At 42.0% G+C, this 25,843-nt stretch overlaps 1 protein-coding gene across 1 annotated transcript in view; it reads left to right on the plus strand.

Moving 5' to 3' along the window:
• Nucleotides 1-6,323: 6,323 nt before the first annotated feature.
• PIWIL3 (piwi like RNA-mediated gene silencing 3) overlaps nt 6,324-25,843 on the plus strand; it is a 28,856-nt gene continuing 9,336 nt past the window's right edge. The window contains exons 1-9 of the mRNA XM_021703471.1: nt 6,324-6,438; nt 10,191-10,319; nt 17,289-17,503; nt 18,342-18,460; nt 19,105-19,185; nt 19,496-19,696; nt 21,615-21,726; nt 25,161-25,287; nt 25,496-25,613. Coding sequence (XP_021559146.1) covers nt 6,324-6,438; nt 10,191-10,319; nt 17,289-17,503; nt 18,342-18,460; nt 19,105-19,185; nt 19,496-19,696; nt 21,615-21,726; nt 25,161-25,287; nt 25,496-25,613 — 1,217 coding nt within the window. The remainder of the gene's footprint in view (nt 6,439-10,190; nt 10,320-17,288; nt 17,504-18,341; nt 18,461-19,104; nt 19,186-19,495; nt 19,697-21,614; nt 21,727-25,160; nt 25,288-25,495; nt 25,614-25,843) is intronic.

Genomic DNA, 25,843 nt, shown 5'->3' on the forward strand with positions numbered 1-25,843 from the left:
TATTTTAAGTTTTGTGGAGGGAGGGATGGTAGAGATAACATAGGTTTCTAAGGAATTTCTGTATGCGGAAAGCAGGCTCTTACAGGACCTTGAAGATTTAGCTATTGTCAAGACAAGGTTACTTTTAGTCTCTAATGAAATATAAACAGGAAGGCATTAAGGTGGTCATGAACTCCTTGAGGAATGTCACGTTCTGCCTATTTCAGGTATCTATCAGTGGACTGCCAGCTGTAAGGAGATTTAATTTAAACTACATTTTTCTTGCCTTTTGTTGTCCTCATCAACATTTTTTGGGCTGCTGCCCAAATCTGTGCTCCGGGAGCTGCAATTCTGAGACCCCAAATAAATACTTCTGTTTTTATTCGATGCCATATATATATATATATATATATATATAGGCTTTACTCACCACCTCTAAGCCCTTTAAACATTTTAAGTAACTTAATTTTGATACAATCTGAAACTTGCAGGGAAAATTCAAGCACAGCAAAAGTATCCTGTTACATTCTTCACTGAAATGCATTAACTTTATATTCTCTTTCTCTCTCTCCCTTTTTACAACAACATTTACTGTATACATCTTGATGAATTTGGTCATATGCATACACACCTGTGATACCATCACTATAACCAAGGTATTAAATGTATCCATCACCTCCAGAAATGATCTTGTGTTCTTTTGTGGTTATTTACTTACTGGTTGGGGTAGGAATATCTAGCATGAGATCTACCCTCCTGGAAGCAGAGACCTGGGGGCAAGCTGGGGGAGGGGAACATGAAGCCAGGAGAGAGAGAGCGTGATCAAGGTGAATTTACTCAGGGTGGTGTAGAATACCATTCCTTTTACCCAGGTTTCTCTATTAATTTGCAGAGGCATGCTAATTATTCTCTTATCATCCCTTCTCCCTCTCTGCGATCATTTCTTCATTCTCTTTTCAAAGATTCTCAGTGCTTTCTTTTTGTCTTAATTAGGGTGCATAGTGGTTTGGCTACTCTCTTGTTTCTTAAAGAACCACCTCTTTATTTATTCTATGTATTTTTTTCACCTCCCGATTCATCCTCCTCTTCCATTGGCTGGTTTTCGTTAGGTTTATTTTGGTGTGTGATTGTGTTTTCTCCATGCAGGTGTAAATACATACATACATAAATGTATGTGTAGATCCAAGATACTTACAAAATATTTTTCCAAATTGCATTTAGTTATCTATCGCTTTTTTGCCTGTGTATCCCCGATTTTCCAGCTTAAATACCACCTTCTCTCCCACTGCCCTCCCCTCCCTTTTTAAAAAAAGATTTATTTACTTATTTTAAAGAGAGAGCGAGCAAGCAGAGGTAGGGGCAGAGGGGGAGGGAATCTCAAGCAGACTCCATGCTGAGCACAGAGCTTGACCCTGGGCTCGGTCCGGTCCCATGACCCCGAGATCAGGACCTCAGCGGAAACCAAGAGTTGGATGCTTAACTGACTGAGCCACCCAGGCACCCCTCCCCTCCTTTTTTTGCCCAGAAAGAACACCGGCAGATTCCTGCAAGTCATCAAGAACCTAATGATAATCACATCAACTCTCTGGCACTTGGGGTTGTTTATAAGAGTTATAAATCAGTCAGATTTCCTATTGGATTCAGCATTAAATTGAATCATTCATACATCCATCTATTCTCTTTTGACATGTGAATTGAACACATAGTCTTGGCCAGGCACTATTATATCTACTGGAGAAGGAGCAGGGAAAGAAAAGACCAAGTCCCTTCCCTCGAGGCCCTTACATTCTGCTGGTGAAAGACCAACCATGAGTGGTGATGTAGACTCTGTGGCACTCAGGAACAAATCCAGTGCATGACCTGTAGCACAAGTGGGCAGAAAGTGGTACAACTTCTTTGAAAGGCATGAAAGAAGACCTACTGGAAAGAGTCCCATGTGCCACGAAGAGGTAGGTACTTACTGAAAGATGCATTTCAGGTGTGCTTAATGCAGGTTCAGGAAATATTTACTAAGAGTCTGCTATATCTGAGGACTGGGCTGGACTCAGGGCAGGGCACACACTGAGTCCACAAGTGATGTCTGGAAGTGTCTCATCCGATTCAATATTCCAGAATTTTCTCCTCTGATTCCCTTCTCTTCTCCCTATACCCTCTCACCCGGGTTGCCCTCCTCCAGACAAACCAGATTCTTTTTTTTTTTAAGATTTTATTTATTTATTTGACAGAGAGAGAGACAGCGAGAGAGGGAACACAAGCAGGGGGAGTGGGAGAGGGAGAAGCAGGCTTCCCACTGAGCACAGAGCCCAATGCAGGGCTCGATCCCAGGACCCTGGGACCATGACCTGAGCCGAAGGCAGACGCTTAATGACTGAGCCACCCAGGCGCCCCAAACCAGACTCTTAAATAAACCAGAACACGCACTAGGCATGGCCACTCTCCAGAAGGCACCTGGGCCAGTTTCTATGGTGCCATCTACACAGCAGCCTGGACACCCACAGACGTCTTCCTTGGTATCATTTATGAACATAAGGATTTTCCGGGAAAATCTTAGTGAGGGCTCTGCAACTCAGAAGTAAATCAATGTCTAAATTCAATCCAACCTCAAAGTAACAGGACATTGGAATCTATTATGTTCTGGAACTTAATGCAATGACTATAATTCATTTGAAAAATAGCTAGGGATTTTCAAGTGTTTAGCCAATTTAGGCTTTTCTAGTCTTTAGAATATTTTCAAGATATTGCAAACAAGACACTGGATAACTGGCACACCAGACAGTGCAGAATTGAGTTTGGAATGAGAGCTAAGGGAACACATAGGTTTCTACAAAATTATGGTGGGACTTCAAAGCAGTGGGTAAGGTTAGGATTATTCAAGAAAAAGTCTTTTAATTAAAATAGTTGTCCAGTACTACTGGGTATTTACCCCAAAGATACAAATGTAGGGATCCGAAGGGGTACATGCACCCCGATGTTTATAGCAGCAATGTCCACAATAGCCAAACTGTGGAAAGAGCCAAGATGTCCATCGACAGATGAGTGGATAAAGATGTGGTGTACACACACACACACACACACACACACACACACACACAATGGAATATTATGCAGCCATCAAAAGGAATGAGATCTTGCCATTTACAATGACGTGGATGGAACTGGAGGGTGTTATGCTGAGCGAAAGAAGTCAATCAGAGAAAGACATGTATCATATGACCTCACTGATAGGAGGAATTCTTAATCTCAGGAAACAAACTGAGGGTTGCTGGAGTGGGGGGCGGTGGGAGGGTTTGGGTGGCTGGGTGATAGACATTGGGGAGGGTATGTGCTATGGTGAGCACTGTGAATTGTGCAAGAGTGTTGAATCACAGATCTGTACCTCTGAAACAAATAGTACAATATATGTTAAAAAAAAAAAAAGAAGATAGCAGGAGGGGAAAAAGGAAGGGGGGGAAATCGGAGGGGGAGACGAACCATGAGAGACGATGGACTCTGAAAAACAAACTGAGGGTTCTAGAGGGGATGGGGGTGGGAGGATGGGTTAACCTCGTGATGGGTATTAAAGAGGGCACGTTCTGCATGGAGCACTGGGTGTTATACAAAAAAAAAAAAATAGGTGTCCAGTGGAAACTAATATAACATTGTATGCTATTTATTTTAATGAAAATTAAAAAATTAAAAATAAAATGGGTACACAGTGTGTGCATCAAGGATTTAATGCAAAACAATGCAATTATAAAAATTAAAGAATTGCTGATTAAAAATTTTTTTAAAGATTTTATTTATTTATTTGACAGAGAGAGAGAGCACAAGCAGGGGGAGTGGCAGAGAGAGAGGGAGAAGCAGTCTGTCCGCTGAGCAGGGAGCCCAATGAGGGGCTCAATCCCAGGACCCCAGGATTAAAACCTGAGCCGAAGGCAGACCCTCAATCAAATGAACGACCCAGGCACCCCTAAAAATGTTTCAAGTAGCAAAATCAAAGAATGACAGAAACTTGGAGACAATCAACAAAAAAACCCTGACACAACAAATACCATTTTAAAAAAATGACTCCCCATACTTAGAAACTTACACATCACTGCAAATCCACTTGTAGGGATCTAGGCCAAGGAGACGATGATGGAGGAGCCTAGGTTTGGGTCCAAGGATAGTCACAGTGATTGCAATTTAGTTGTATTGGCAACAGCAGGGAATTGGTTAAAATGTTAAGTGGTGAGGGCCTAAGTTTCTGGAACTCCCAAGTGCACATGTTTCCTAAAGTCACCTGGCAGGTTAATCCAGGGATGGTTGATGGGTGAGGTAAGGTGGGCAAGAGAGCAGGCAGAATCGCCCACTTCCATCCCACTGAAATTCAGAACACCTGTAAACCTGCCAGGTGAACATCAAGGTTGGCCTCATTTGGGGCAGGATGGAGGCGGTGCCGGAAGGGGTTGGGCCAGCAGGGTTGAAATTGAAATGAGGGTGGGTACTGGGCAGGCATCAGTCTTGCTGATTGCAGGAGCATCCTGCAAGGCAGCTAGGCTAGTCCTACATCCACTTGGTGACCACAGCAGGGTACAGAGCCAGTCCTGGAAAAGGCTAACGCTTTCGGAGAGAAAAGGCTTTAGCCCCTCTGACCCCACGGATTTCAGTACTCAGACGCTGTGGGGCTGGAGGAGAGGAAACCCAGGCCATAGGGAGTGGGTACATCACCCACAGAGGAGCCTAATTCTTGAGGAGGAAGGTGAGTTGTGTCAGCAGAGTCCGGAAGACCCCTTCGGGTTGCAGTAGCTCCAGGGTGTGTGTGCCTGTGTGTGTGTGGTGGGGTGAGTGTCCAGGGGACACCTGGGCTCCTCACTGTGCCATGGGGATACATCGTAGGTGAGAATTCTGTGCACACCTGAATCCTACAAGCAAGCACCATAACCCATGGTGTCCTGTCACTTTCTGTGGGGAAAAGAATCCTAGTCAACAGTTTTTCTTAAGTTTTTAAGAATGTTTTACCAGGTTCCTGTCTTTTACTACAGGACGCTTCTCTGACAACTTCAGAGTTATCAGTCTTGTTGGTGTGAGCGGAAAACCTGCGTAATTAGTACCTGACGCTTTCTTTAAAGCCCTAGTTTGTAGAAAGTTACCAGGCAACTAGTTACACAAAGATGTCTAACAGAACCGTGCTCTTCCAGGGCTTGTCCCCTTCAGGGTCCTCACCTTCAGGACAGCAATGTCAGGCCGAGCCAGGACCCGAGCCCGAGGCAGAGCCCATGGATGGGCACCCTGCCAGCCCGCGCTACCTGGAGCCTCCGCGCCACCGGTGAGCTCAGTCCTGTTCAGTCTCCTTTATGCCGGGTGCTTTGTTTTCCTCTACTGCTTGCCTCTCACGTGTATTCACATATGCAAATGGACTTCCTTTCAACCTGAGTGGATGCAAATGTTTCTGAATATCTTGGCCCTAGCCAGTGACTCCTCTTTGGGAGTGACTTCAAAACAAGCAGCTGACGGCCCACAGATATCTCCATTCCTGATGTGCTCTCCCAGACATGTCCCACTCACTTCATTGGAAGAAGCCCCATTCTTCCAGTTGCTGGGGCCAAGTCTTTGGATCCATCTTGGACTCCTCTCAAACCTTTCACATAAACAACCAGGGAATGCTGTTGTCTCCCAATTAAAAAAAAAAAAAATCTGGTATCTGACAATGTCTCACCACCTCTGTTACCACTCTTTGGTCCAAACCACGAGCATCCCTGGCTGGACACAGCAAATGGCCTCCTAACTGGTCTTCTTGCTTTTGTCTTGGTCTTTCCCTCATGTTTCCCAGCACAGAGCCCAATAAATCGGCCAGTGCATCTCCTCTGCCCAACACCCTCCCCTCTACGGGTTCCTGTTTTCTTAGTCAGAGGCACATTGTTCAAAATGGCTTCCCTCCCACAACCTCTCTGACTTCTCTTGCTTCTCTTCCCCTTGCTCCAGCCACAGTGGCCATCTTGTCCTTCCTTGGATATTTCTGCCTTAGAAATTTTGCTCTTTTTTTCCTCTACCTGTGGCTTGTGTAACCTTGTGACTCTCCTTCAAGTCTTCGATTCAGTCTCAACTTGCTGAGGCTCTGCTTCATCCTCCATTAACTTAACCAGCCCCCTTCACACCCCACCTTCCCAATTACACCCAATTTTCTATACTTCTATTTTTCTTCATTTCCCTGGCAATTAACATGTGAAAGCTAAATAAGTCATTTTTTTTCTATTACTGGCATGTGAGCCTTTACAAGGGAATATGCTTCATGCCCTGATAGTGCCTAGCACATGGCAGGCAAGTAATTTTTGGGTGATGAATAAATACTGTTAACACCACTCTTTGTGACTATTCCCCAAAACATGCAGACCCAGCAAACAGGCCAAATTCCACCTAGCTCCCAGCCACTGCAAGGGAAAAGCCAAGTGGTTCAGCCTGCACAACGAAGAAGACCAAGAAGAGCACCTCAGCCTCCAGGTATAAAAAGAGAGGGATATGGTGAGGGGCAGGGGAGGTTTAATCCGTGAGGGTGCACCACAGTGATAACACTCAGGCAGAGAACCTCAGGATTCCCATAGGGTTCGGCAGGATGGGAAGAGTATACAGCCCGCAACTATTTTTCTTTTCTGCAACAAACTACTCGGTCAGCATTTTAGTCCCCCTGTATTTTAAGGCTTATGGAAAAGAAATGGAGGTTGATGACAGTCAGTCTAGACAATTGTTTGATATAATTGCTTTTCAGATTTAGACAGTGTGTTTGTATATAGTAACTCCAAGTTAACTAGGAATTCTAGGAACATGATTGGGTTTGTAAATCACTGCACTGGGAGGTTGAGCAGCTCCTTGAGCACCTCAGCATTCCCCTGCATTGTATTATCCTCATAGGTGGAAGGCTATCATTTTACAGGGGAGCACAAAGTCTCCTATATTAGCCAAGGATTTGGCTAATACATTTAGACCTCAGATCTGATTCTCTGATTTGCTCCTATTTATATAATTTTTAAGAGCATAAATGAGTGGAGGGGGAGAAGGAGAGAGAGAATCTTAAGCAGGCTCCACGCTGAGCATGGAGACTGATGTGGGGCTCGATCTCACAACGAGGAGATCCTGACCTGAGCCAAAATCAAGAATCAAACACTCAATGGACTGAGCCACCCAGGTGCCCCATTAAGTTTTAAATTTTTATCAATTATGGTGAGAATAGAGAACATGAGATCTATCCTTTAACATAGTTCTAAGTGTACGATACAGTACTGTTAACTATAGGCACAATGTTGAATAGCAGATCTCTAGAACTTATCTTGCATAATGGAGACTTTACACCTGTTGATTAGCAACTCCTCATCGCTCCTTCAGCCCACCCCTGAGCACTACCATTCTACTCTCTGCTTCTAGGAGTTTGACTATTTTAGATGTCTCCTATCAGCAGAATTATGCAGTATTTGTCCTTCTAGGATTGGCTTATTTCACTTAGCATGATGTCCTCAAGGTCCTGTTTTGCATATTGCAGGATTTCCCTCTTTTTTTTTTTTTTTTTTTAAGGCTGAATGATATTCTATTGTGTGGATATACCACATTAACTTGACTCATTCATTCATTGGTGGGCATTTAGGTTGTTTACAGGGCTTGGCTATTTTTAATACTGCTGCAGTGAACATGGGAGTGCTAATACCTCTTCGAGATTCTGATTTCAATTCTTCTGAAAGAATCCCCCGGAAGTGGGATTGCTGGATTATGCGGTGGTTCTATTTTTTTTTTTTTTTTTTTTTAAGATTTTATTTGAGAGAGAGAGAATGAGAGAGAGAGAGAGTACATGAGAGGGGGGAGGGTTAGAGGGAGAAGCAGACTCTCCGCTGAGCAGGGAGCCCGATGCGGGACTCGATCCCGGGACTCCAGGATCATGACCTGAGCCGAAGGCAGTCGCTTAACCAACTGAGCCACCCAGGAGCCCCTGGTGGTTCTACTTTTAAGTGTTTTGAGGAATCTCCATACTGTTTTCCATAGCAGCTGTGCCCTTTTTGCATTCTCAAAGGTTTAAATTTCTCCACATCTTCATCAGCACTTGCTGTCTTTTTGCCTTGTTTTTGGATTTTTTTCTTTTCATATATATATAACAACCATACTTACAGATGGGAAGTGATAACTCATTGTGGTTTTGATTTGCAATTTCCTGATGATTTCCTGATGACTTTGAGCATCGTTTCATAAACCTGTTGGCCATTTAGGTCTTTGGAGAAATGTCCACTCAGATCCTTTCGCAATTAATTTTATATATTTTTCAATTTAATTTCATTATGTTATGTTAGTCACCATACAATACATCATTAAGGGTTTTTTTGTTTGTTTTTTAAAGATTTTATTTATTTGACAGAGAGAGACACAGCGAGAGAGGGAACACAAGCAGGGGGAGTGGGAGAGGGTGAAGCAGGCTTCCCATGGAGCAGAGAGCCTGATGCAGGGCTCGATACCAGGACCCTGGGATCATGACCTGAGCCGAAGGCAGACGCTTAACGACTGAGCCACCCAGGCGCCCCATCATTAAGTTTTGATGTAGTGTTCCATGATTCATTGTTTTTGTATAGTGGGAGGGGGAGACAAACCATGAGAGACTATGGACTCTGAGAAACAAACTAAGGGTTTTAGAGGGGAGGGGGTGCGGGGATGGGTTAGTCTGGTGATGGGTATTAAGGACGGCATGTATTGCATGGAGAACTGGGTGTTATCCTTTCTCAATTAAAAAAAAAATGGGATATTAGGTTTTTTTCACTCTTGAGTTGCAGGAGTTCCTTTATGTATTTTGTAAATTAACCCCTTATGAGATAATATGGTTTGCAAATATCTTCTCCCATTCCGTAAGTGCTTTCATTCTGTTGACTAATTCATTTGTTGTACAGAAACTTTTTAGTTTGAATTCCCACTTGTCCATTTTTGCTTCTGTTGTCTCTGCTTTTGGTGTCTTATGTTGTAGATATTTTTATAATAAACTGATAGAAAATCCAGACTCCATGAAATGAATTTATAAATGTGAATACACAATAGTAAAATACCTATTTTTATCATCTATATCCTGTCTGAAGAGTTATGATTAATGCTTCACGTAAAGTACATTATGTGTAGCAAGTACTAATGAATGATGCCAACTGTTTTCTTTCACTGAAATTTGAATGTGGTAAGTTTGATTGCTGGCTGTGTCTGGAATTAGTTGAATGTGATAAAAAGCATTTTAAAAATTTACAGGGTGCCTGGGTGGCTCAGTTGGTTAAGCAACTGCCTTCGGCTCAGGTCATGATCCTGGAGTCCCGGGATTGAGTCCCGCGTCGGGCTCCCTGCTCGGCGGGGAGTCTGCTTCTCCCTCTGACCCTCCCCCCTCTCATGTGCTCTCTCTCTCTCATTCTCTCTTTCAAATAAATAAATAAAATCTTTAAAAAAAAAAAAAAAAGCATTTTAAAAATTTACATAAAATTAGTTTTTCTATCCTAGAAATTCAGACTTTGGTATCTTCTAAGATCTTCATAAAGTAGGAATGATAGCTTCCAGAAGTAACATTTTGAAGAGAACCAGTTTTTGCCACCCAGAGCATTGACTGTATTAGCCATTTTCAGGGGTATAGGGTTTATGGATAATATAGATTTTTTTCACAGTATTTGAAAGACTGCTTTGCATTGTCCTCCAAATATCGACCTCTCAAATATTTAAACCTGTATGCATATTACAATGTGATAAAAATAGAGCTTTTCTCAGTTGCTGTTAATAAAAAGAATAGATCAGTTGTTTTGTATCAAGAGCATTTCATAGATTTTTTTTTTTTTTTTTTAACAGCCTGTTCAGTCAGTCAGCATTTTCTGATGCCTACGAGAGGGCAGTGGGGTGCCAGGTGATTGGCCGATAAAGCCAGTAGAGAAGGGACAAGGTTTCTGCTTTGAAGCTTGCACCCTGGACAAGTGCCTGATGAGGGCAAATGCCAGAGCACCGATGAATGTGGGGGCTCGGCCAGCCACTGATGGGGAGTGGGGTCTTGTTGGGAGAGGCTTCTGGGTCACAGTCCCCCTTCCTGGTGACCCGTGACTGAAATACTGTTGTTTGGATCCTTTGACAATCCTCTTTCGTACCTCCAGTGACCTTGACTTAGTTTTCCTTAATAGCTGGGATTTAATGTTGTCCTTTCTGTTTTACTCTTCCGCCTTTTTTATCCGATAAAACTCATGGCTTTCACATTTGTTTCCATGTAGAGGAAGCTCACCTGGTGGCTACACTGCAGGCAACGTCGGTGAAGGAGAGAAACCGTTTTGGGGGCATTTTTCGAGACCATGTGGTGGATACCCGACAGTACTTGGACCATGTGAGAGAGTCCACGGCAGGTATGCTGGCCATGAACGACCCGGTGTTAGGGAATTGTTCTCGTTAAACGTGTGCTGATGTGCTGGTTTGGGTTTTTTTAATTTAATTTGATTTTTTTTATTATGTTATGTTAGTCACCATACAATACATCATTGGTTTTTGATGTGGTGATCCACGATCCATTGTTTTCGTATAACACCCAGTGTTCCATGCAGTACGTGCCCTCCTTAATACCCATCACTGGGCTAACCAATCCCCCCCTCCCCCCTCCCCTCTAAAACCCTGTTTGTTTCTCAGGTCCATAGTCTCTCATGGTTCATCTCTCCCTCTGATTCCCCCCTTTATTTTTCCCTTCCTTCTCCTAATGTCCTCCATGCTATTCCTTATATTCCACAAATAAGTGAAACCATATGATAATTGACTTTCTCTGCTTGACATATTTCACTTAGCATAATCCCCTCCAGTTCCATCCATGTAGATGCAAATGGTGGGTATTCATCCTTTCTGATGGCTGAGTAATATTCCATTGTAGATATGGACCACATCTTCTTTATCCATTCATCTGCTGAAGGGCATGTCAGCTCTTTCCACAGTTTGGCTATTGCGGACATTGCTGCTATGAACATTGGGGTGCATATGGCCCTTCTTTTCACTAGATCTGTGTCTTTGGGGTAAATACCCAGGAGTGCAACTGCTGGGTCATAGGGTAGCTCTATTTTTAATTTTTTGAGGCATCTCCACACTGTTTTCCAAAGTGGCTGTACGAATTTGCATTCCCACCAGCAGTGTAAGAGGGTTGCCCTTTCTCCACAACCTCTCCAACATTTGTTGTTTCTTTCCCTGTCCATTTTTGCCATTCTAACTGGTGTAAGGTGGTATCTCAATGCGGTTTTGATTTGAATTACCCTGATGGCTAATGATGAACATTTTTTCATGTATCTGTTAGCCATTTGTATGTCTTCTTCAGAGCAGTGTCTTTTCATGTCTTCTGCCCATTTTTTGACTTGATTGTTTTTTGGGTGTTGAGTTTGAGAAGTTCGTTGTTTTTTTTTTTTTTAAAGATTCCATTTATTTATTTGACAGAGAGAGACACAGCGAGAGAGGGAACACAAGCAGGGGGAGTGGGAGAGGGAGAAGCAGGCCTCCCCGTGGAGCGGGGAGCCCGATGTGGGGCTCGATCCCAGGACCCTGAGCCGAAGGCAGACGCCTAATGACTGAGCCACCCAGGTGCCCCTGAGAAGCTCTTTATAGATCTTGGATACCAGCCCTTTATCTGTAGTGTCATTTGCAAATATCTTCTCCCATTCTGTGGGTTGCCTCTTTGTTTTGTTGACTATTTCCTTTGCTGTGCAGAAGCTTTTTATCTTGATGAAGTCCCAAAAGTTCATTTTTGCTTTTGTTTCACTAGCTTTTGGAGATGTATCCTGAAAGAAGTTGCTGTGGCCAATGTCAACGAGGTTACTGCCTATGTTCTCTAGGATTTTGATGGATGCCTGTCTCACATTGAGGTCTTTCATCCATTTTGAGTTTATCTTTGTGTATGGTGTTAGAGAATGATTGAGTTTCATTCTTCTGCATGTGGCTGTTCAATTTTCCCAGCACCATTTATTGAAGAGACTGTCTTTTTTCCATTGCATATTTTTTCCTGCTTTGTCGAAGATTATTTGACCATAGAGTTGAGGGTCCATATTTGGGCTCTCTATTCTGTTCCATTGGTCTATATGTCTGTTTTTGTGCCAGTACCATGCTGTCTTGGTGATCACTGCTTTGTAATAGAGCTTAAAATTGGGCAATGTGATGCCTCCAGCTTTGTTTTTCTTTTTCAACATTTCCTTGGCAATTCGGGGTCTTTTCTGATTCCATACAAATTTTAGGACTGTTAGTTCTAGCACTTTGAAAAATGTCATTGGAATTTTGATCAGGATGGCATTGAAGGTATAGATTGCTCTGGGTAGCATAGACATTTTAATAATGTCTATTCTTCCGACCCATGAGCATGGAATATTTTCCCATCTTTTTGTGTCTTCTTCAATTTCTTTCATGAGTGTTCTATAGTTCCTAGAGTATAGAGCCTTTACTTCTTTGGTTAGGTTTATTCTGAGGTAGCTTATGGTTTTTGGTGCTCTTGTAAGTGGAATCATTTCTCTAATTTCTCTTTCTACAGTTGCGTTGTTAGTGTATAAGAAAGCAACTGATTTCTGTGCATTACATTGATTTTTGTATCCAGCCACATTACAGAATTGCTGTTTGAGTTCTAGTAATTTGGGGGTGGAGTCTTTTGGGTTTTCCACATAAAGTATCATGTCATCTGCGAAAAGAGAGTTTGACTTCTTTGGCAATTTGAATACATTTTATTTCTTTTTGTTGTCTGATTGCTGTTGCTAGGACTTCTAGTACTATGTTGAATAATAGTGGTGAGAGTGGGCATCCTTGACGTGTTCCTGATCTGAAGGGAAAGGCTCTCAGCTTTTCCCCATTGAGGATGATATTTGCTGTGGGTTTTTCATAGATGGATTTTATGAACTTGAGGAATAGAGGATTCCCTCTATCCCTATACTTTGAAGAGTTTTAATTAGGAAGGGATGCTGTATTTTGTCAAATGCTTTTTCTGCATCAATTGAGAAGACAATATGGTTCTTCTCTCTCCTCTTTATTAATGTGTTCTACCACACTGATTTGCAAATGATGAACCACCCTTGCATCCCAGGGATAAATCCCACTTGGTCATGGTTGATGATCCTTTTAATGTGTTGTCGGATCCTATTAGCTAGGATTTTGTTGAGGATTTTGGAATCCATATTCATCAGGGATGTTGGTCTGAAATTCTCCTTTGTGATGGGGTCTTTGCCTGGTTTGGGGATTAAGGTAATGCTAGCCTCATAGAATGAGTTTGGAAGTTTTCCTTCTGTTTCTATTTTTTTGAAACAGCTTCAGTAGAATAGGTATTATTTCTTCTTTGAATGTTTGGTAGAATTCCCCAGGGAATCCATGAGGCCCTGGACTCTTGTTTTTTGGGAGGTTTTTGATCACTGCTTCAATCTTGTTACTGGTTATTGGCCTATTCAGGTTGTCAATTTCTTCCCGTTTCAGTCTTAGCAGCTTATAGGTTTCCAGGAAGGCCTCCATTTCATCCAGATTGCTCAGTTTATTGGCATATAGTTGTTGATGATAATTTCTAATAATGGTTTCTATTTCTTTGGTGTTAGTCATGATCTCTCCCCTTTCATTAATAATTTTATTAATTTGGGTCCTTTCTCTTTTCTTTTGGATAAGTCTGGCCAGTGGTTTATCGATCTTATTAATTCTTTCAAAGAACCAGCTTCTAGTTTCGTTGATCTAATCTACTGTGTTTCTGGTTTCTAATTCATTGATCTCTGCTCTAATCTTAATTATTTCTCTTCTAATGCACGGCTTAGGCATCGTTTGTTGCTTTTTCTCTAGTTCTTTAAGGTGTAGAGTTAGTTGGTGAATTGGGGCTTTTTCTATTTTATTTGAGTGAGGCTTGGATGGCTATGTATTTCCCCCCTTAGGACCGCCTTTGCAGTATCCCATAGGTTTTGGACCGATGTGTTTTCATTCTCATTGGTTTCCATGAATTGTTTAAGTTCTTCTTTGATTTCCTGGTTGACTCAAACATTCTTGAGCAGAGTGGTCTTTAGCTTCCAAGTGTTTGAATTTCTGCCAATTTTTTTCTTGTGATTGAGTTCCAGTTTTAAAGCATTGTGATCTGAGAATATGCAGGGAATAATCTCAATCTTTTGGTATCGGTTGAGACCTGATTTGTGACCCAGTACATGGTCTATTCTGGAGAAAGCTCCACGTGTGTTCAAAGAATGAGTATTCTGTTTTAGGGTGGAATGTTGTGTATATATCTATGAGGTCCATCTGGTCCAGTGTGTCATTCAAAGCTCTTGTTTCTTTGTTGATTTTCTGCTTACATGATCTGTCTGTTGCTGAGAGTGGAGTATTGAGGTCTCCTACAATTAATGTATTGTTATCAATATGACTCTTTATTTTGGTTAACAGTTGGCTTATGTAGATGGCTGCTCCTTTGTTGGGGGCATAGGTATTTACAATTGTTAGATCTTCTTGTTGGATAGACCCTTTAAGAATGATATAGTGTCAGGGCGCCTGACTGGCTCAGTTGTTTAAGCATCTACCTTCAGCTTAGGTCATGATCCCAGGGTCCTGGGATCAAGCTCTGCATCAGGCTCCCTGCTCAACGGGGAGCCTGCTTCTCCCTCGCCCTCTGCCATTCCCCCTGCTTAATCTCCAGGCCTGTCTGTCAAATAAATAAATAAAATCTTTAAAAAAAAAATGATATAGTGTTCTTCTGTGTCTCTAACTACAGTCTCTAGTTTAAAATCTAATTTGTCTGATATAAGAATTGCTACCCCAGCTTTTGAGGTCCGTTGGCATGGAAGATGGATCTCCATCCCTTCACTTTCAGTCTGGATGTATCTTTAGGTTCAAAATGAGTCTCTTGTAGACAGCATATGGATGGGTCCTGTCTTTTTATCCAGTCTGCAACCCTGTGCCGTTTTATGGGAGTGTTTAGGCCCTTCACGTTGAGAGTGATTATTGAAAGATATGAATTAATTGTCATATTGCCTGTGAAGACCTTGTTTTTATAGATTGTCCCTGTAAATTTCTGTTGTATATCACTCTTGGGGTCTTTTTCCTTTTATAGAAAACCCCCCCTTAATATTTCTTGCAAGGTCGGCTTAGTGGTCACATATTCTTTCAGTTTCTGCCAGTCTTGGAAGCTCTGCATCTCTCCATCCATTCTAAATGAGAGCCTTGCCAGATAAAGTATTCTTGGCTGCATGTTCTTCTCATTTGGTACCCTGAATATGTCTGGCCAGGCCTTTCTGGCTTGCCAGGTCTCTGTGGATAGGTCTGACGTTATTCTGATGTTCCTCCCTCTGTACGTAAGGAATCTCTTCCCCCTAACTGCCCTTAAGGTGGTTTCCTTGGTTCTAACATTTGCGAGTTTTACTATTACATGCCAGGGTGTTGGCCTGTTTTCCTTGATCTTGGGACGGGTCCTCTCTGCCTCTTGGACACGAATGTTTGTTTCATTCCCCAGATTAGGGAAGTTCTCAGCTACAATTTGCTCAAATATATCTTCTAGTCCTCTCTCTCTCTCCACTCCCTCCAGGATTCCAATTATTCTGACATTGGAACGCTTCATGGTGTCACTTATTTCTCTGATTCTGTTTTCATGGATTCTGAGTTGTTTTTCCCTTGCCTCTTCTTTTCCCTTTTTATCTGTTAAATTATCTTCCAGGTCACTAATTCATTCTTCTGCCTCACTTACCCTAGCTGTTAGATTATCTAGATTAGATTGGATCTCATTGATAGCATTTTTAAGTTCTGCCAGTTCAGCTTTCATTTCTGCCCTTAGAGACTCTGTGTTGCCATTAATTGATTTCTCCATTCTAGCCATTGTCTTCACAATTGCTAGCCTGAATTCCATCTCCAACATCTTGGTTATATCTGCATCCATTTGTAAATCTGCGGCATAAATCATAATCTGAGTCTTTCCTATTTTGGGGGGTTCCTCTTCCTAGTCATTCTGTTGATGGGTGGTTGAGGGAATGTATAGAGTCCAAATTATTGACCACACCCAAGGAAGATGCACCTGTTTTACAGGGATTTAAGGTTGTCAGCCTCTTGTTCTCCCAGACTGTCTTCTGGGGGAGGGGCCTGCCGTGCTGTTACTCAGGCAACCCTGTTTGGGCAGAGTTGCCCTGCCCCCCCCCCATGGCGGGTGATGGGCTTAGTGGGAACCGTTTTTTGGGGGCTTTTGTTCTCTGGCAGCTTTCCTTGACGGCTTTCCACGTCTCTTCCGAGAGTCAGAGCAGAAGAGACCATTTCCAACCGTCTGCCTCAGAGCAGAGAGATCTCAGTCTGTTCTTCAGTGAGCTCTCCAGACCACACTATCTCCATTTCTGTCTGTGCTGCTATAAACTGCAGCGTCTTGGGTTGTGCGCCCCTCAGCAGTGCTCCCAGTCCTGCCTCCAGGTCAGGGCACATCCCTGCCCTTTATGCTTCTAAAACTGCCAGCCGCTCCCAGTTCGCCTGTGTGACCCTGCTGCACCGGGTTTCCATCCCGGGGGCTGCCCTAAAGTCCTTGCCCCGCTGCTACCGATCTGCGAGTCTGTGCCCCATCCCCAGCGCAGGAGGCTGTCGCTCACCGGTGATGTAGGATCCCCTGCTGTGTTTATCCTCTGATATCTGCCCACGGAATCATGGCTCCCTGCTTTGTACCTCAACCAATCGTCTGCGTAGATATTCTCTGTGTAGAGATCCGGATCTTCTTACATCTCAGGCTGATTTCCTGGGTGTTCAGAGTGGTCTGGTAGATATCCAGCTCAATTCCGGGGACCAGTTGGAATAGGGTCTCCTACTCCTCCGCCATCTTTTCCCCTCCTCGATCTGGTTCGTGTTTAAGAGTGGGTCTGAGGCTTCATCCTATCGCTGTGAGGGGAGGTACCCTCCTATCTGTTCTGGTTGTTGTGGTAGCACCCACTTTTGCAGAAACAAAGACCTATTTTAGAGTCCAGATGGACTCTTCATTTTTCTCTTTTCCTTTTAGAGCCACTAAAACAGAATGACCCAGCTCTTTGGACCCACTGAGATTTTTTTTTTTTTAAACTAAACATTATTACAGTGTTTACATTATTACATTATGGCTCCTCACTCACCCTTCCCCCCCCCCGAAGCCTTGTGTTAGAGATTTTGCTTTTGATCTCGTTATTGTTAAACATTTTAATCTTCTATTTTAACTCTCAATGTATGCTTACGTAGGACCCATCTAAATGGATGGTATGCAGTCTGGACACCAGGTGTATATAAATGTTTATGTTTGGTAGTTAATGTCCTGGTTTGGCCTAACTTTGGCTCTCAGTATCGGGATATCCATGTTGTTTTGGGTGTGGTTGGTCAGCTTGTTTCATTATTAACATGTGACTCCATTTTTGCAGGCATGCAGGGTAGACCCGTAAAGCTATTCACAAACCATTTCCGAGTGACATCTCGCCCCCAGCAGGTCACATATAAGTACAACATTGACTACATGCCGGACATTGAGGATGGAAAAGTTCGTACAGAACTGCTTTTGCAGCATAAAGCATTAATTGGAAAGTGTCATATATTTGATGGAAGCTCTTTATTATTACCTCACAAACTACTATCACCAGTTAAGTACTGTTATTGGACATTTTCTTTTTTTTAAAGATTTTACTTATTTGAGGGGGGGGTGAGAGAGAGAGAGAGTGAGTGAGCAGGCGTGTGGAGCAGAGGGAGAGGGAGAAGCAGACTCCCCGCTGAGCAGTGAGCCTGCTGTGGGGCTAGATCCCAGGACCCTGAGATCATGTCCTGAGCCAAAGGTGGACACTTAACCAACTGAGCCATCCAGGCACCCTGGATACTTTCTTGACGTTTGTTCTTTCTCTCATATTTTCACTGTAGTAGAGCAAATATACCATTTTTGTACGATGGTTTGAGGAGACCGCCTGGAAGATCTTTTGCCCATAGGCCTTGTAACAAAACCCATATGCCATGTGTCGTTATCACTGATGTTCCTTCATGCCTCATTTCAGTGCTTACAATGAATTTGAGAGCAATATATACATGTAATTTTTTTTTTTACCTTTTCAATGGCAAATATGGCTCAAATGCTGAAGTACTGAATAATTTAGTCTTTATCTCTTGCTCTCTAAAACTTCAGCAAAAAAAAATTTTAGAAGAACTTAATATTTTCTTCAGTAAACTTCTATATTTACCAAATGAGTAATTTACAGGAGCTTGTTTAAGTAAAAAAAAAAAAAAAAAGTAACTGTAAATGTTTAATTCTGACTCTTTACTTTGGTCTCATAAATCCTATCTTCTCCCTGCATGTGTCTCTGGGGGCAAGATGGCTCCTGCCGTGCTCATGTGTTGGATACCCAAGTGACCTGTTGATTTGTGGTCCAATAATGAGCTTACTATCCTTGGAAGGACTACTAGACCTTTTTGTTTGTTTTTCTTTATCTCAGAAAATGGAACTGGTCAGCCTGTTGAAAAAACAGGTTGTGAAGGTGACCATTGAATTCACGAGTGAACTCATGCCCACCTCGCCAGACTGTTTACGCTATTACAACATTCTCTTTAGAAGGTGTGTTCGTAAGATTTCATTTCCTTGAGATTTAGTTGTGTGTTGGTGTGTCAGTGGTACTGAACATAGACGTTTGCTCCTAGAATTTTGTGTTCTTCACACCTCCTCGTTCTGGGAAAGCAAGGGATCTTGGAGATGAAATGGCACTTGAACCTCACCTAGACATGTTTAAGTTCTGTGGCTTCTCCCCAGTGTTGTTCTCCCTGCCTACCTCCACATCCCATGCCTGGTTCCTGTCTAGAAGGAGGAACAGACATCACCTATGCACATCTATGCATATTTCTCCCTGGAGCAAATTCACTTGTTTTCTACGTTCACAGCGATGGACAGATACTCAGAAGTAAAATTGGAGGCACATACTCTGCAAAAGCTGTTTTGGTTCATTTCTAGGAATGGAGGACATTCTAATGGCCTTTCCATGACAGTTTGTTGTATGTTATGGAAAGTAGGGGAAAACAGAGGTTAAATGAACCTTAATATCTACCTCACAATGTAATTACTTATACCAGGCACTTCCTGTTAATTATTTGTAAGACAAAGTCGCTGGCATATAATTTTTCCCCCTAATGTATCTTCATGTGTGTTACTAAATGCTTAACAATATTTATGGTACTTTCAACAAAATCTATTTTTCCAATTTCTAGAATTTTGAAGATGATGGAACTGGAGCAAGTTGGTCGCAACTATTATAACAAGCGTGAGGCCACTGAGTTCAGCGATCATAAGTTGGTATAAAGTAGAAAGTTTCACATAATGTTTATAATTTATACACCTACATCCTATAGATTCTCACAGGTATACATACAGATATATATATGTATGTGTATAAATGTGTGTGATCCTGTGGGTGGTAATAAAAAAGGTTTAACAAAGATAATAAAACTAGCACATCAGGTAAGTATCTATTGGAAAGGGTGTTCAAAAGAGCATTCTTACTTCTAAGCACCAATTTTAGACCCTGACTGCCAGCCCTGTGGCACGTCTTTGTTCAGAGCTTGGAGTTTGATACTCACTTCTAATGTGTTCTATTTGCAGCCTGGTAATCTGGCCTGGATATGTTACTTCTATTCTTGAGTATGAAACCAGCATTACCCTCTGTGCTGATGTGAACCATAAACTGGTTCGAATGCAAACGGCTTATGATTTAATATCGGCTCTTCGTGATGGCTTCCCCGCAAAGCAAGATCTTCGGGAGCAAGTTTCTAAACAATTAGTTGGATCAATTGTTTCTACAATGTAAGTCTGCTTTAAAAAAAAAAAAAAAATCTATCCCATCACTTTGATATCTTATCCCCACCCCCCACCCCCCAATAAGAGGTGTTCCCATAGACTTCAAATCACTCTGTGTTAAAGTTCAGAAGCAGACCTAGCACAGCAATGGCCAGAACCAGTCCGTGCTTTTCTCATCTGGTTCTATAGCACGAGAGAGGGATACAGTTTGGTTGTAGACTTCACTGTTCTTGAATTCCTAATGCTGATCCAGTCATCTGCTCTGAACCCTCTCTTGCAGTAACAGAATATGTTCCTTCCAAATTTCTTTCCCTTTGTGTCTATTTTTTTAAAAATCAGGGCTTAATTATAATCCATGAGCAAATTTCCCCTTGAAAGAAGTTTTCTATTGTTACTCTCCCTTTAGACCAGATATTTTAAGTTGAGAAGAGTGTGGACTTAAAGTTGCTTAGCCAACATCATAAGAGTAAAGTTGAGGACTCCTGCTTCCCAATTTCAAAACTTACTATAAAGTTCTAGTAATCAAGACAGTGGCATGAGGACAGACATAAAAATTGATGGAATAGAATTGAGAATCGCAGAGTTAACCCTCATGTTTATAGTCAGTTGATTTTCAACAAGAGTGTCAAGACAGTTTAATTAGGGAGGGAATACTCTTTTCAGCAAATGTTGCTGGGACCACTGGATATCCACCTGGGCCTTCCTGACACAATATACAAAATTAACTCCAATTTAACTCCAAAATTAACTAGAAATAGACCTAAAGGTGTAAGAGTTAAAAGTATAAAATTCTTAGAAGAAATTATAGGAGTAAATCTCGACTTTGGGTGAGGCAAAATCTTGTAAGACACCAACAGAGAAGGGATGAAAAAATATAAATTGGACGTCATCAAATTAAAAATGTTCATTCTTCAAAGTCAGAAGTGAAAAACAATAGACAGAATGAGAGAAAACATTTGCAAATCACCTATCTCATAAGCAACTTGCATCTATATATGTAGAGAACACGTGCAAGTCAAAAGACAACCCAGCTTTTAAAAAATGGGCAAAGGATCTGAATAGACATTTCTCTCAAGAAAATATGGAAATGACCAATAATCACATGAAACAATACTAACATTATTAGCTATCAGGGAAGTGCAAAGTAAAACCACAGTGAAATAACACTTCATACCCCCCTAGGATGGCTAAAATAAAAAAGGTGGATATTAAGTGTTGACAAGGATGTGGAAAAAAATCGGAACCAACCCTCAAACCCTGCTGGTATAAATGTGAAATGGTATGGTCTCTTTGGAAAACAGTATGGCACTTTCTCAACATGCTAAACATAGTGTGACCATAAGATCCAGCAATTCTCTTCCTGGTTATATACCTAAAAGAAATGAAAACCTATGTCTGCCAAAATTGGTACATGAATGTCCATAACATCCTTATTCATAATAGCTCAAAAGTGTAAACAACTTGAATGTTCATCAACTGATAGATGGATAAATAAATGTACTATATCTATAAAATGTATTATTGGGCAATAAAAATTAAGTGACAGAACATGCTACAGCAGGGATGAACCTTGAAAGACATTAGGCTAAGTGCAAGAGGGCAGTCAGGAAGGGCCATGTATTGTATGATTCAATTCATGTGAAATAGGATGGGTAGGCAAATGTGTAGGGATGGACACTAAACTGGTGGTTGCCTAAGGACTGGGGGAGTTTAGTGGAAATGAGAAGTGACTGCTCGTGGTTGTGGTATTACTTTGGGTTGTGTTGAAAGGTGAATATACGAAGAATAATAAATATAGGCTATACATATAATAAAGCAGATAGATCCTGTAATTACTTGTAGGATTTAAAGCCTCTTGTTTCTTGCATGATCCCATGCAATGAATACGTTAGGAATAATACCATATGTTGTGACTATTCCACAGATTTAACAACAAAACCTATAGGGTGGATGATATTGATTGGGAGGAGACTCCCAGAACTACATTTAAAACATCAGATGGGGCTGAAATCACCTTCGTAGAGTACTACAAGACGGTAAGAAATCTTTCAGTGTATCTAAATCTTTTTTTTGTTATTCAAATATGTCTCGTAATAATATATGCATAACTTATATTCATGTGTTACAGAATGAGTCATAATCTTGTATATAATAAATACATATATTATAAAATTTCTCTTTGGGGTTATTATAACTTGACTTGTACCTGTTTTCCATGTATTAGAGCGCCTTGTATAGAGGGTAATGTCATATAATTAGAATGGCTCCAATATGACCTCTCCAGTAAGTCTTAGAAGTGGCTATGGTAGTTTTATAATGCTGGATTATTGGCTAGAAAATAAAATGTCAAGACTGCAGATACAAACACTTTGCCTTACGTAGAAGTTTCAGCCCTATAGAACGTGGTTCAAAAAGAAGAAAAAGACCAATTACCATCTGAATTGATGTCACTTCTGTGCTAAATCTCCTAACTCCTGAATTCCTCAATCTTGGTTCACAAAGAAATAAGTAAACTTAGCTTAGTGAACAAAGATACACAAATTGATGAGGTTGGTTTTCTAGCTTTGGCAGATAAGAGAAAGAATCAAGGAATTACAGGTATCTGTAGCAAATGGAAAGAGCTTATAATTAAAAAGAACAGCTTGTATTTTTCTCTTAGGAATGCAAAATCTAGTTACTTGGAAGCACTGAGGCTACACAGAGCCCTGTGACATCCCTCCAAGGGGATGATGCTAGTACAGCATCATCCCCACTTGTGCTCCATACTAGGTGCTTGTTCGTTCAATCCCAAGAGCATGTAATGAGGGCCATGCCACATCTTGGGTGTACGTTGGTAAGACCACTGCGTTCTCTGTTCTTAAGGAACTTGCATCCTTGTGGCAGGAAGAGAGCTGGCAGACAAGAAGAAAACCTATATTGCGGGATATATGCAGATAATTAAGAGGTATTGTGGAGAATGTCTGTTGGCTCAGACTGCTGGTCCTAGAAGTCTCTGAGGAGCTGGTGTGTGAATGTCAGAAAGGAGCAAGCTGTGCGCAGATTGGGGAGGAGAGAAGAGACCCCACTTCCAGGATGGGGCTGCCGTGCCCAGATCCCAAATGAGGCTAGAGTGTTCTGTCAAGAAGTAAACATGGTTATGGACGGGACGTGTATGGGTTGTAGGATATGAAGTCAGAGGATGAGGTGGGGGCCACGTTGTATAAAGTCCTGTCTACCTGGACAAATCGGATTTTATTGTCAGATAGTATTATACAGATGGATGAAGCGATGTATCTTATTTTACAGATGTGTGTCTAATGTACAGGGAATGGGCTGTCCGTGGGTAAAAAGGGAGGCAGGGACACCAGTAGGGAGGTGGTTAAGTCCGTTTAGGTCCGTGATCATGGTAACCTGGATTAGAGTGGGAGAGGGTAGGTGCAAATGGGCAGGACTTACCGATAGCTCAGATGTAGTGAGAGACAGTAAGAGTAGACTCTGGCTTTATCTGAGGAAGTGAGTGGAGGCTGGCGTCATTTACTGCAAGGGGAGAGTCTGTGTGAGGAGCTGGTTTGGGGATTGCTGGGTTGACAGTAGGCTCTGATGGAGTTGCAGACAGGGCTATCAGGCTGATGTTTGTTCATTCTCCACATTTCACCTCAAAGGTCATTGACTGAGAAGAGCCATGTTGGGTATCCCAACATCATCTGCACCCCCCAGCCTCCTCACACCAGCCTTCAGCCTCAAGGCCTTTGTGGCCACCTCCCCCCATTCTATTGTGCCCCTTGCATTTCAGAGCATCCATCCAAATTTGTAATTCTGTATTTGAGTGATTATGAATCTCTCCCGTTGCCAGTAGATGGAGTTTCCCCGGGGCAGGACAATGTTGGTTTTGTTCCTTATAGTATCTCTTACATCTTACACCATGACTAGTACATAAAAGTTCATCTATATGTTGTATATTAGTTATATATAATATATATTTATATAAGATATAATAGTTCATGTATTATATATGTAATATATAATAGTTCACACATGCTGGCATCACAGAGCAGTAGATTTGGGAATAATTTGAAAGAGCATTTACATGAAAGCAAACTACCTTCTTGGCATGTGTTGATAGGAGGAGCCTTGGATGTAAAAGAAATATAAGGCCATGATTTCAGCGGGTTTACTTGAGCAAAACTGATGAGCTGAAATAATTGAAATGACTTGGGTAGGCTCGGGAGGCCCTGGTGAGAACCCAGTCTAATAATAGATGGCAACGTAGTTGTGTTGTCATGAGACCTAGAAGAGTCCCAGGATCCATAGATGAGCCCTTAGAAGGAACGTACAATCCTGGCTTTCAAAGAAGGTTTTGTAATAATGCAAAGTGGGACAACAGAACTCCTATTTAGATGCAGAAGTTAATGCTGCGGGAGAGCCTTCTAGGATGTCACAGGACAGCTGTGAGAAATAAGTAGTGTGCTTCCCGAAGTTCTCAACAGGAAGAATAGCTCGTACAAAGGCTTTGCTAGACTGGGTGGTAGGAGTGGTGGTTGAGGCCCTAAAATGACACTATGATTCTGCACACATGTATATACATCTACACGTACAAGCTTCTGCCTTAAGACTCTAGAACCAGGATAATGGGGGTGAATCCCAGCTGCCTTTCAAATAACTACAGACCACTTTAAGGAAGAAAAATGTACATGGTCTGCAACAAGATCATGAGAATTAAAAAAAAGTAGTAGTTCAGCTCAAGGGGAAAAGAGCCATGAACACTGGATTTGAAGTCTTCTTGTCTCAGGAACTCCTTTGACTTTCTCGAGGTGCTTAATAGACAGATCCTACCAGAATTCCTGTGGCTAACTGATTGCCGATGAGGACCTCACTGATCAGCATGAAAGGATCTATGACAAATCATCACTTTGTGTTGGAGAGTAAAGGCACTTTGTCGTACAGGAATTGGAGCCTAGGGATAGGACCTTCTGGATAGGATGTCTTGGTACATGCCTTTTCCCGCTGGAAGAGTTTAGGGGAAATGACAGAGGAGGCGTGTTTGGCATAGCTGTGGTAGGGCAGCTCCAAAAAGTGACCGGGTTTGTTGTCCCCCGTTAAGTTTGGGAATCCCCCTGAAAGTTCTCAATTACGAGTTAAGAATTTTTAAGACAGTACTGTAGTGAGAAATACATATTCCAAGAGTTGGTCCCACATCTACCCATATGAAGTCAAAGAAGGCTAGTACAGTGAGCCCAATATGTTTGTGGGTCCTGTTCTCCTCGGCCCCGTGTGTTATAGGAAAAAAAGAGGCCATCCCCAGGACATCTAAATTAAGAGAACATGAAGAATATCTTTAATGCGTTCTTAAACCTGGGGAAACAGTATCCCCAGCACATCCCCTGGGCCTCTGTTGGTGATCCAAAAATGCACTGTTGTACCTATTTATGTGACTTTACTAGGGCTTGGGTGATAGTCACGCCAGTGTTTGGTTCTTGCTTCTTTTGAGCAGCGATATGATCAAGCGGTCACTGAGCTGAATCAGCCACTCTTGATCAGCAAAGGCAAATGGAAAAAGAGCCAGCAGGACACACCCCGTAAGCCTGTACTCCTGGTTCCTCAACTGTGCAACCTGACAGGTACAGCAGATTCATGCATCCTTCACAGAAGACCACCCCCTTCATCCCCAGATGTTATGACGTAGAGGTACACGCTTTCCACGGTACTCTGTGTGACCCAGAGCCGCGTTCTCTCCGTTGGCTCTTCCTCTTCCAGATAAAACCAAGGCCTCTCATGTATAAATCTATTCTTGCTTGTTGAGCAATATCTTTTTAATTTCTTTCAAAGGTCTAACAGATGATCTGCGCAAAAATTATAGGGTGATGAGAGACCTGGCTCTTCATATGAGGTTGGATCCAGAAAAAAGGCAGCATGAATTACAAAAATTTATGAACGCTATACAGACGTAAGTGCTGTTTGTGTGTGTGTGTGTGTGTCTCCTGAAGTAGAGACCTGTGCAGAACTCTTGGCATCTCAGATACTCCAACTAAAAAACGACAGGTTGGAAGAAAATGACCTCTTGGGGGAACAACTCTATTTGTTCTGTCAGTGCAAAGTTTGGGGAGGTCTGGAGGGGGAGAATGAACTAGAAAGATCCTAAGCGCAGATGTGAGAGCAGAGACGTGGTTTCAGAGT

The sequence above is a fragment of the Neomonachus schauinslandi genome, chromosome 14, assembly GCF_002201575.2.
Source record: "Neomonachus schauinslandi chromosome 14, ASM220157v2, whole genome shotgun sequence".
Taxonomy (NCBI): Eukaryota; Metazoa; Chordata; class Mammalia; order Carnivora; family Phocidae; genus Neomonachus; species Neomonachus schauinslandi.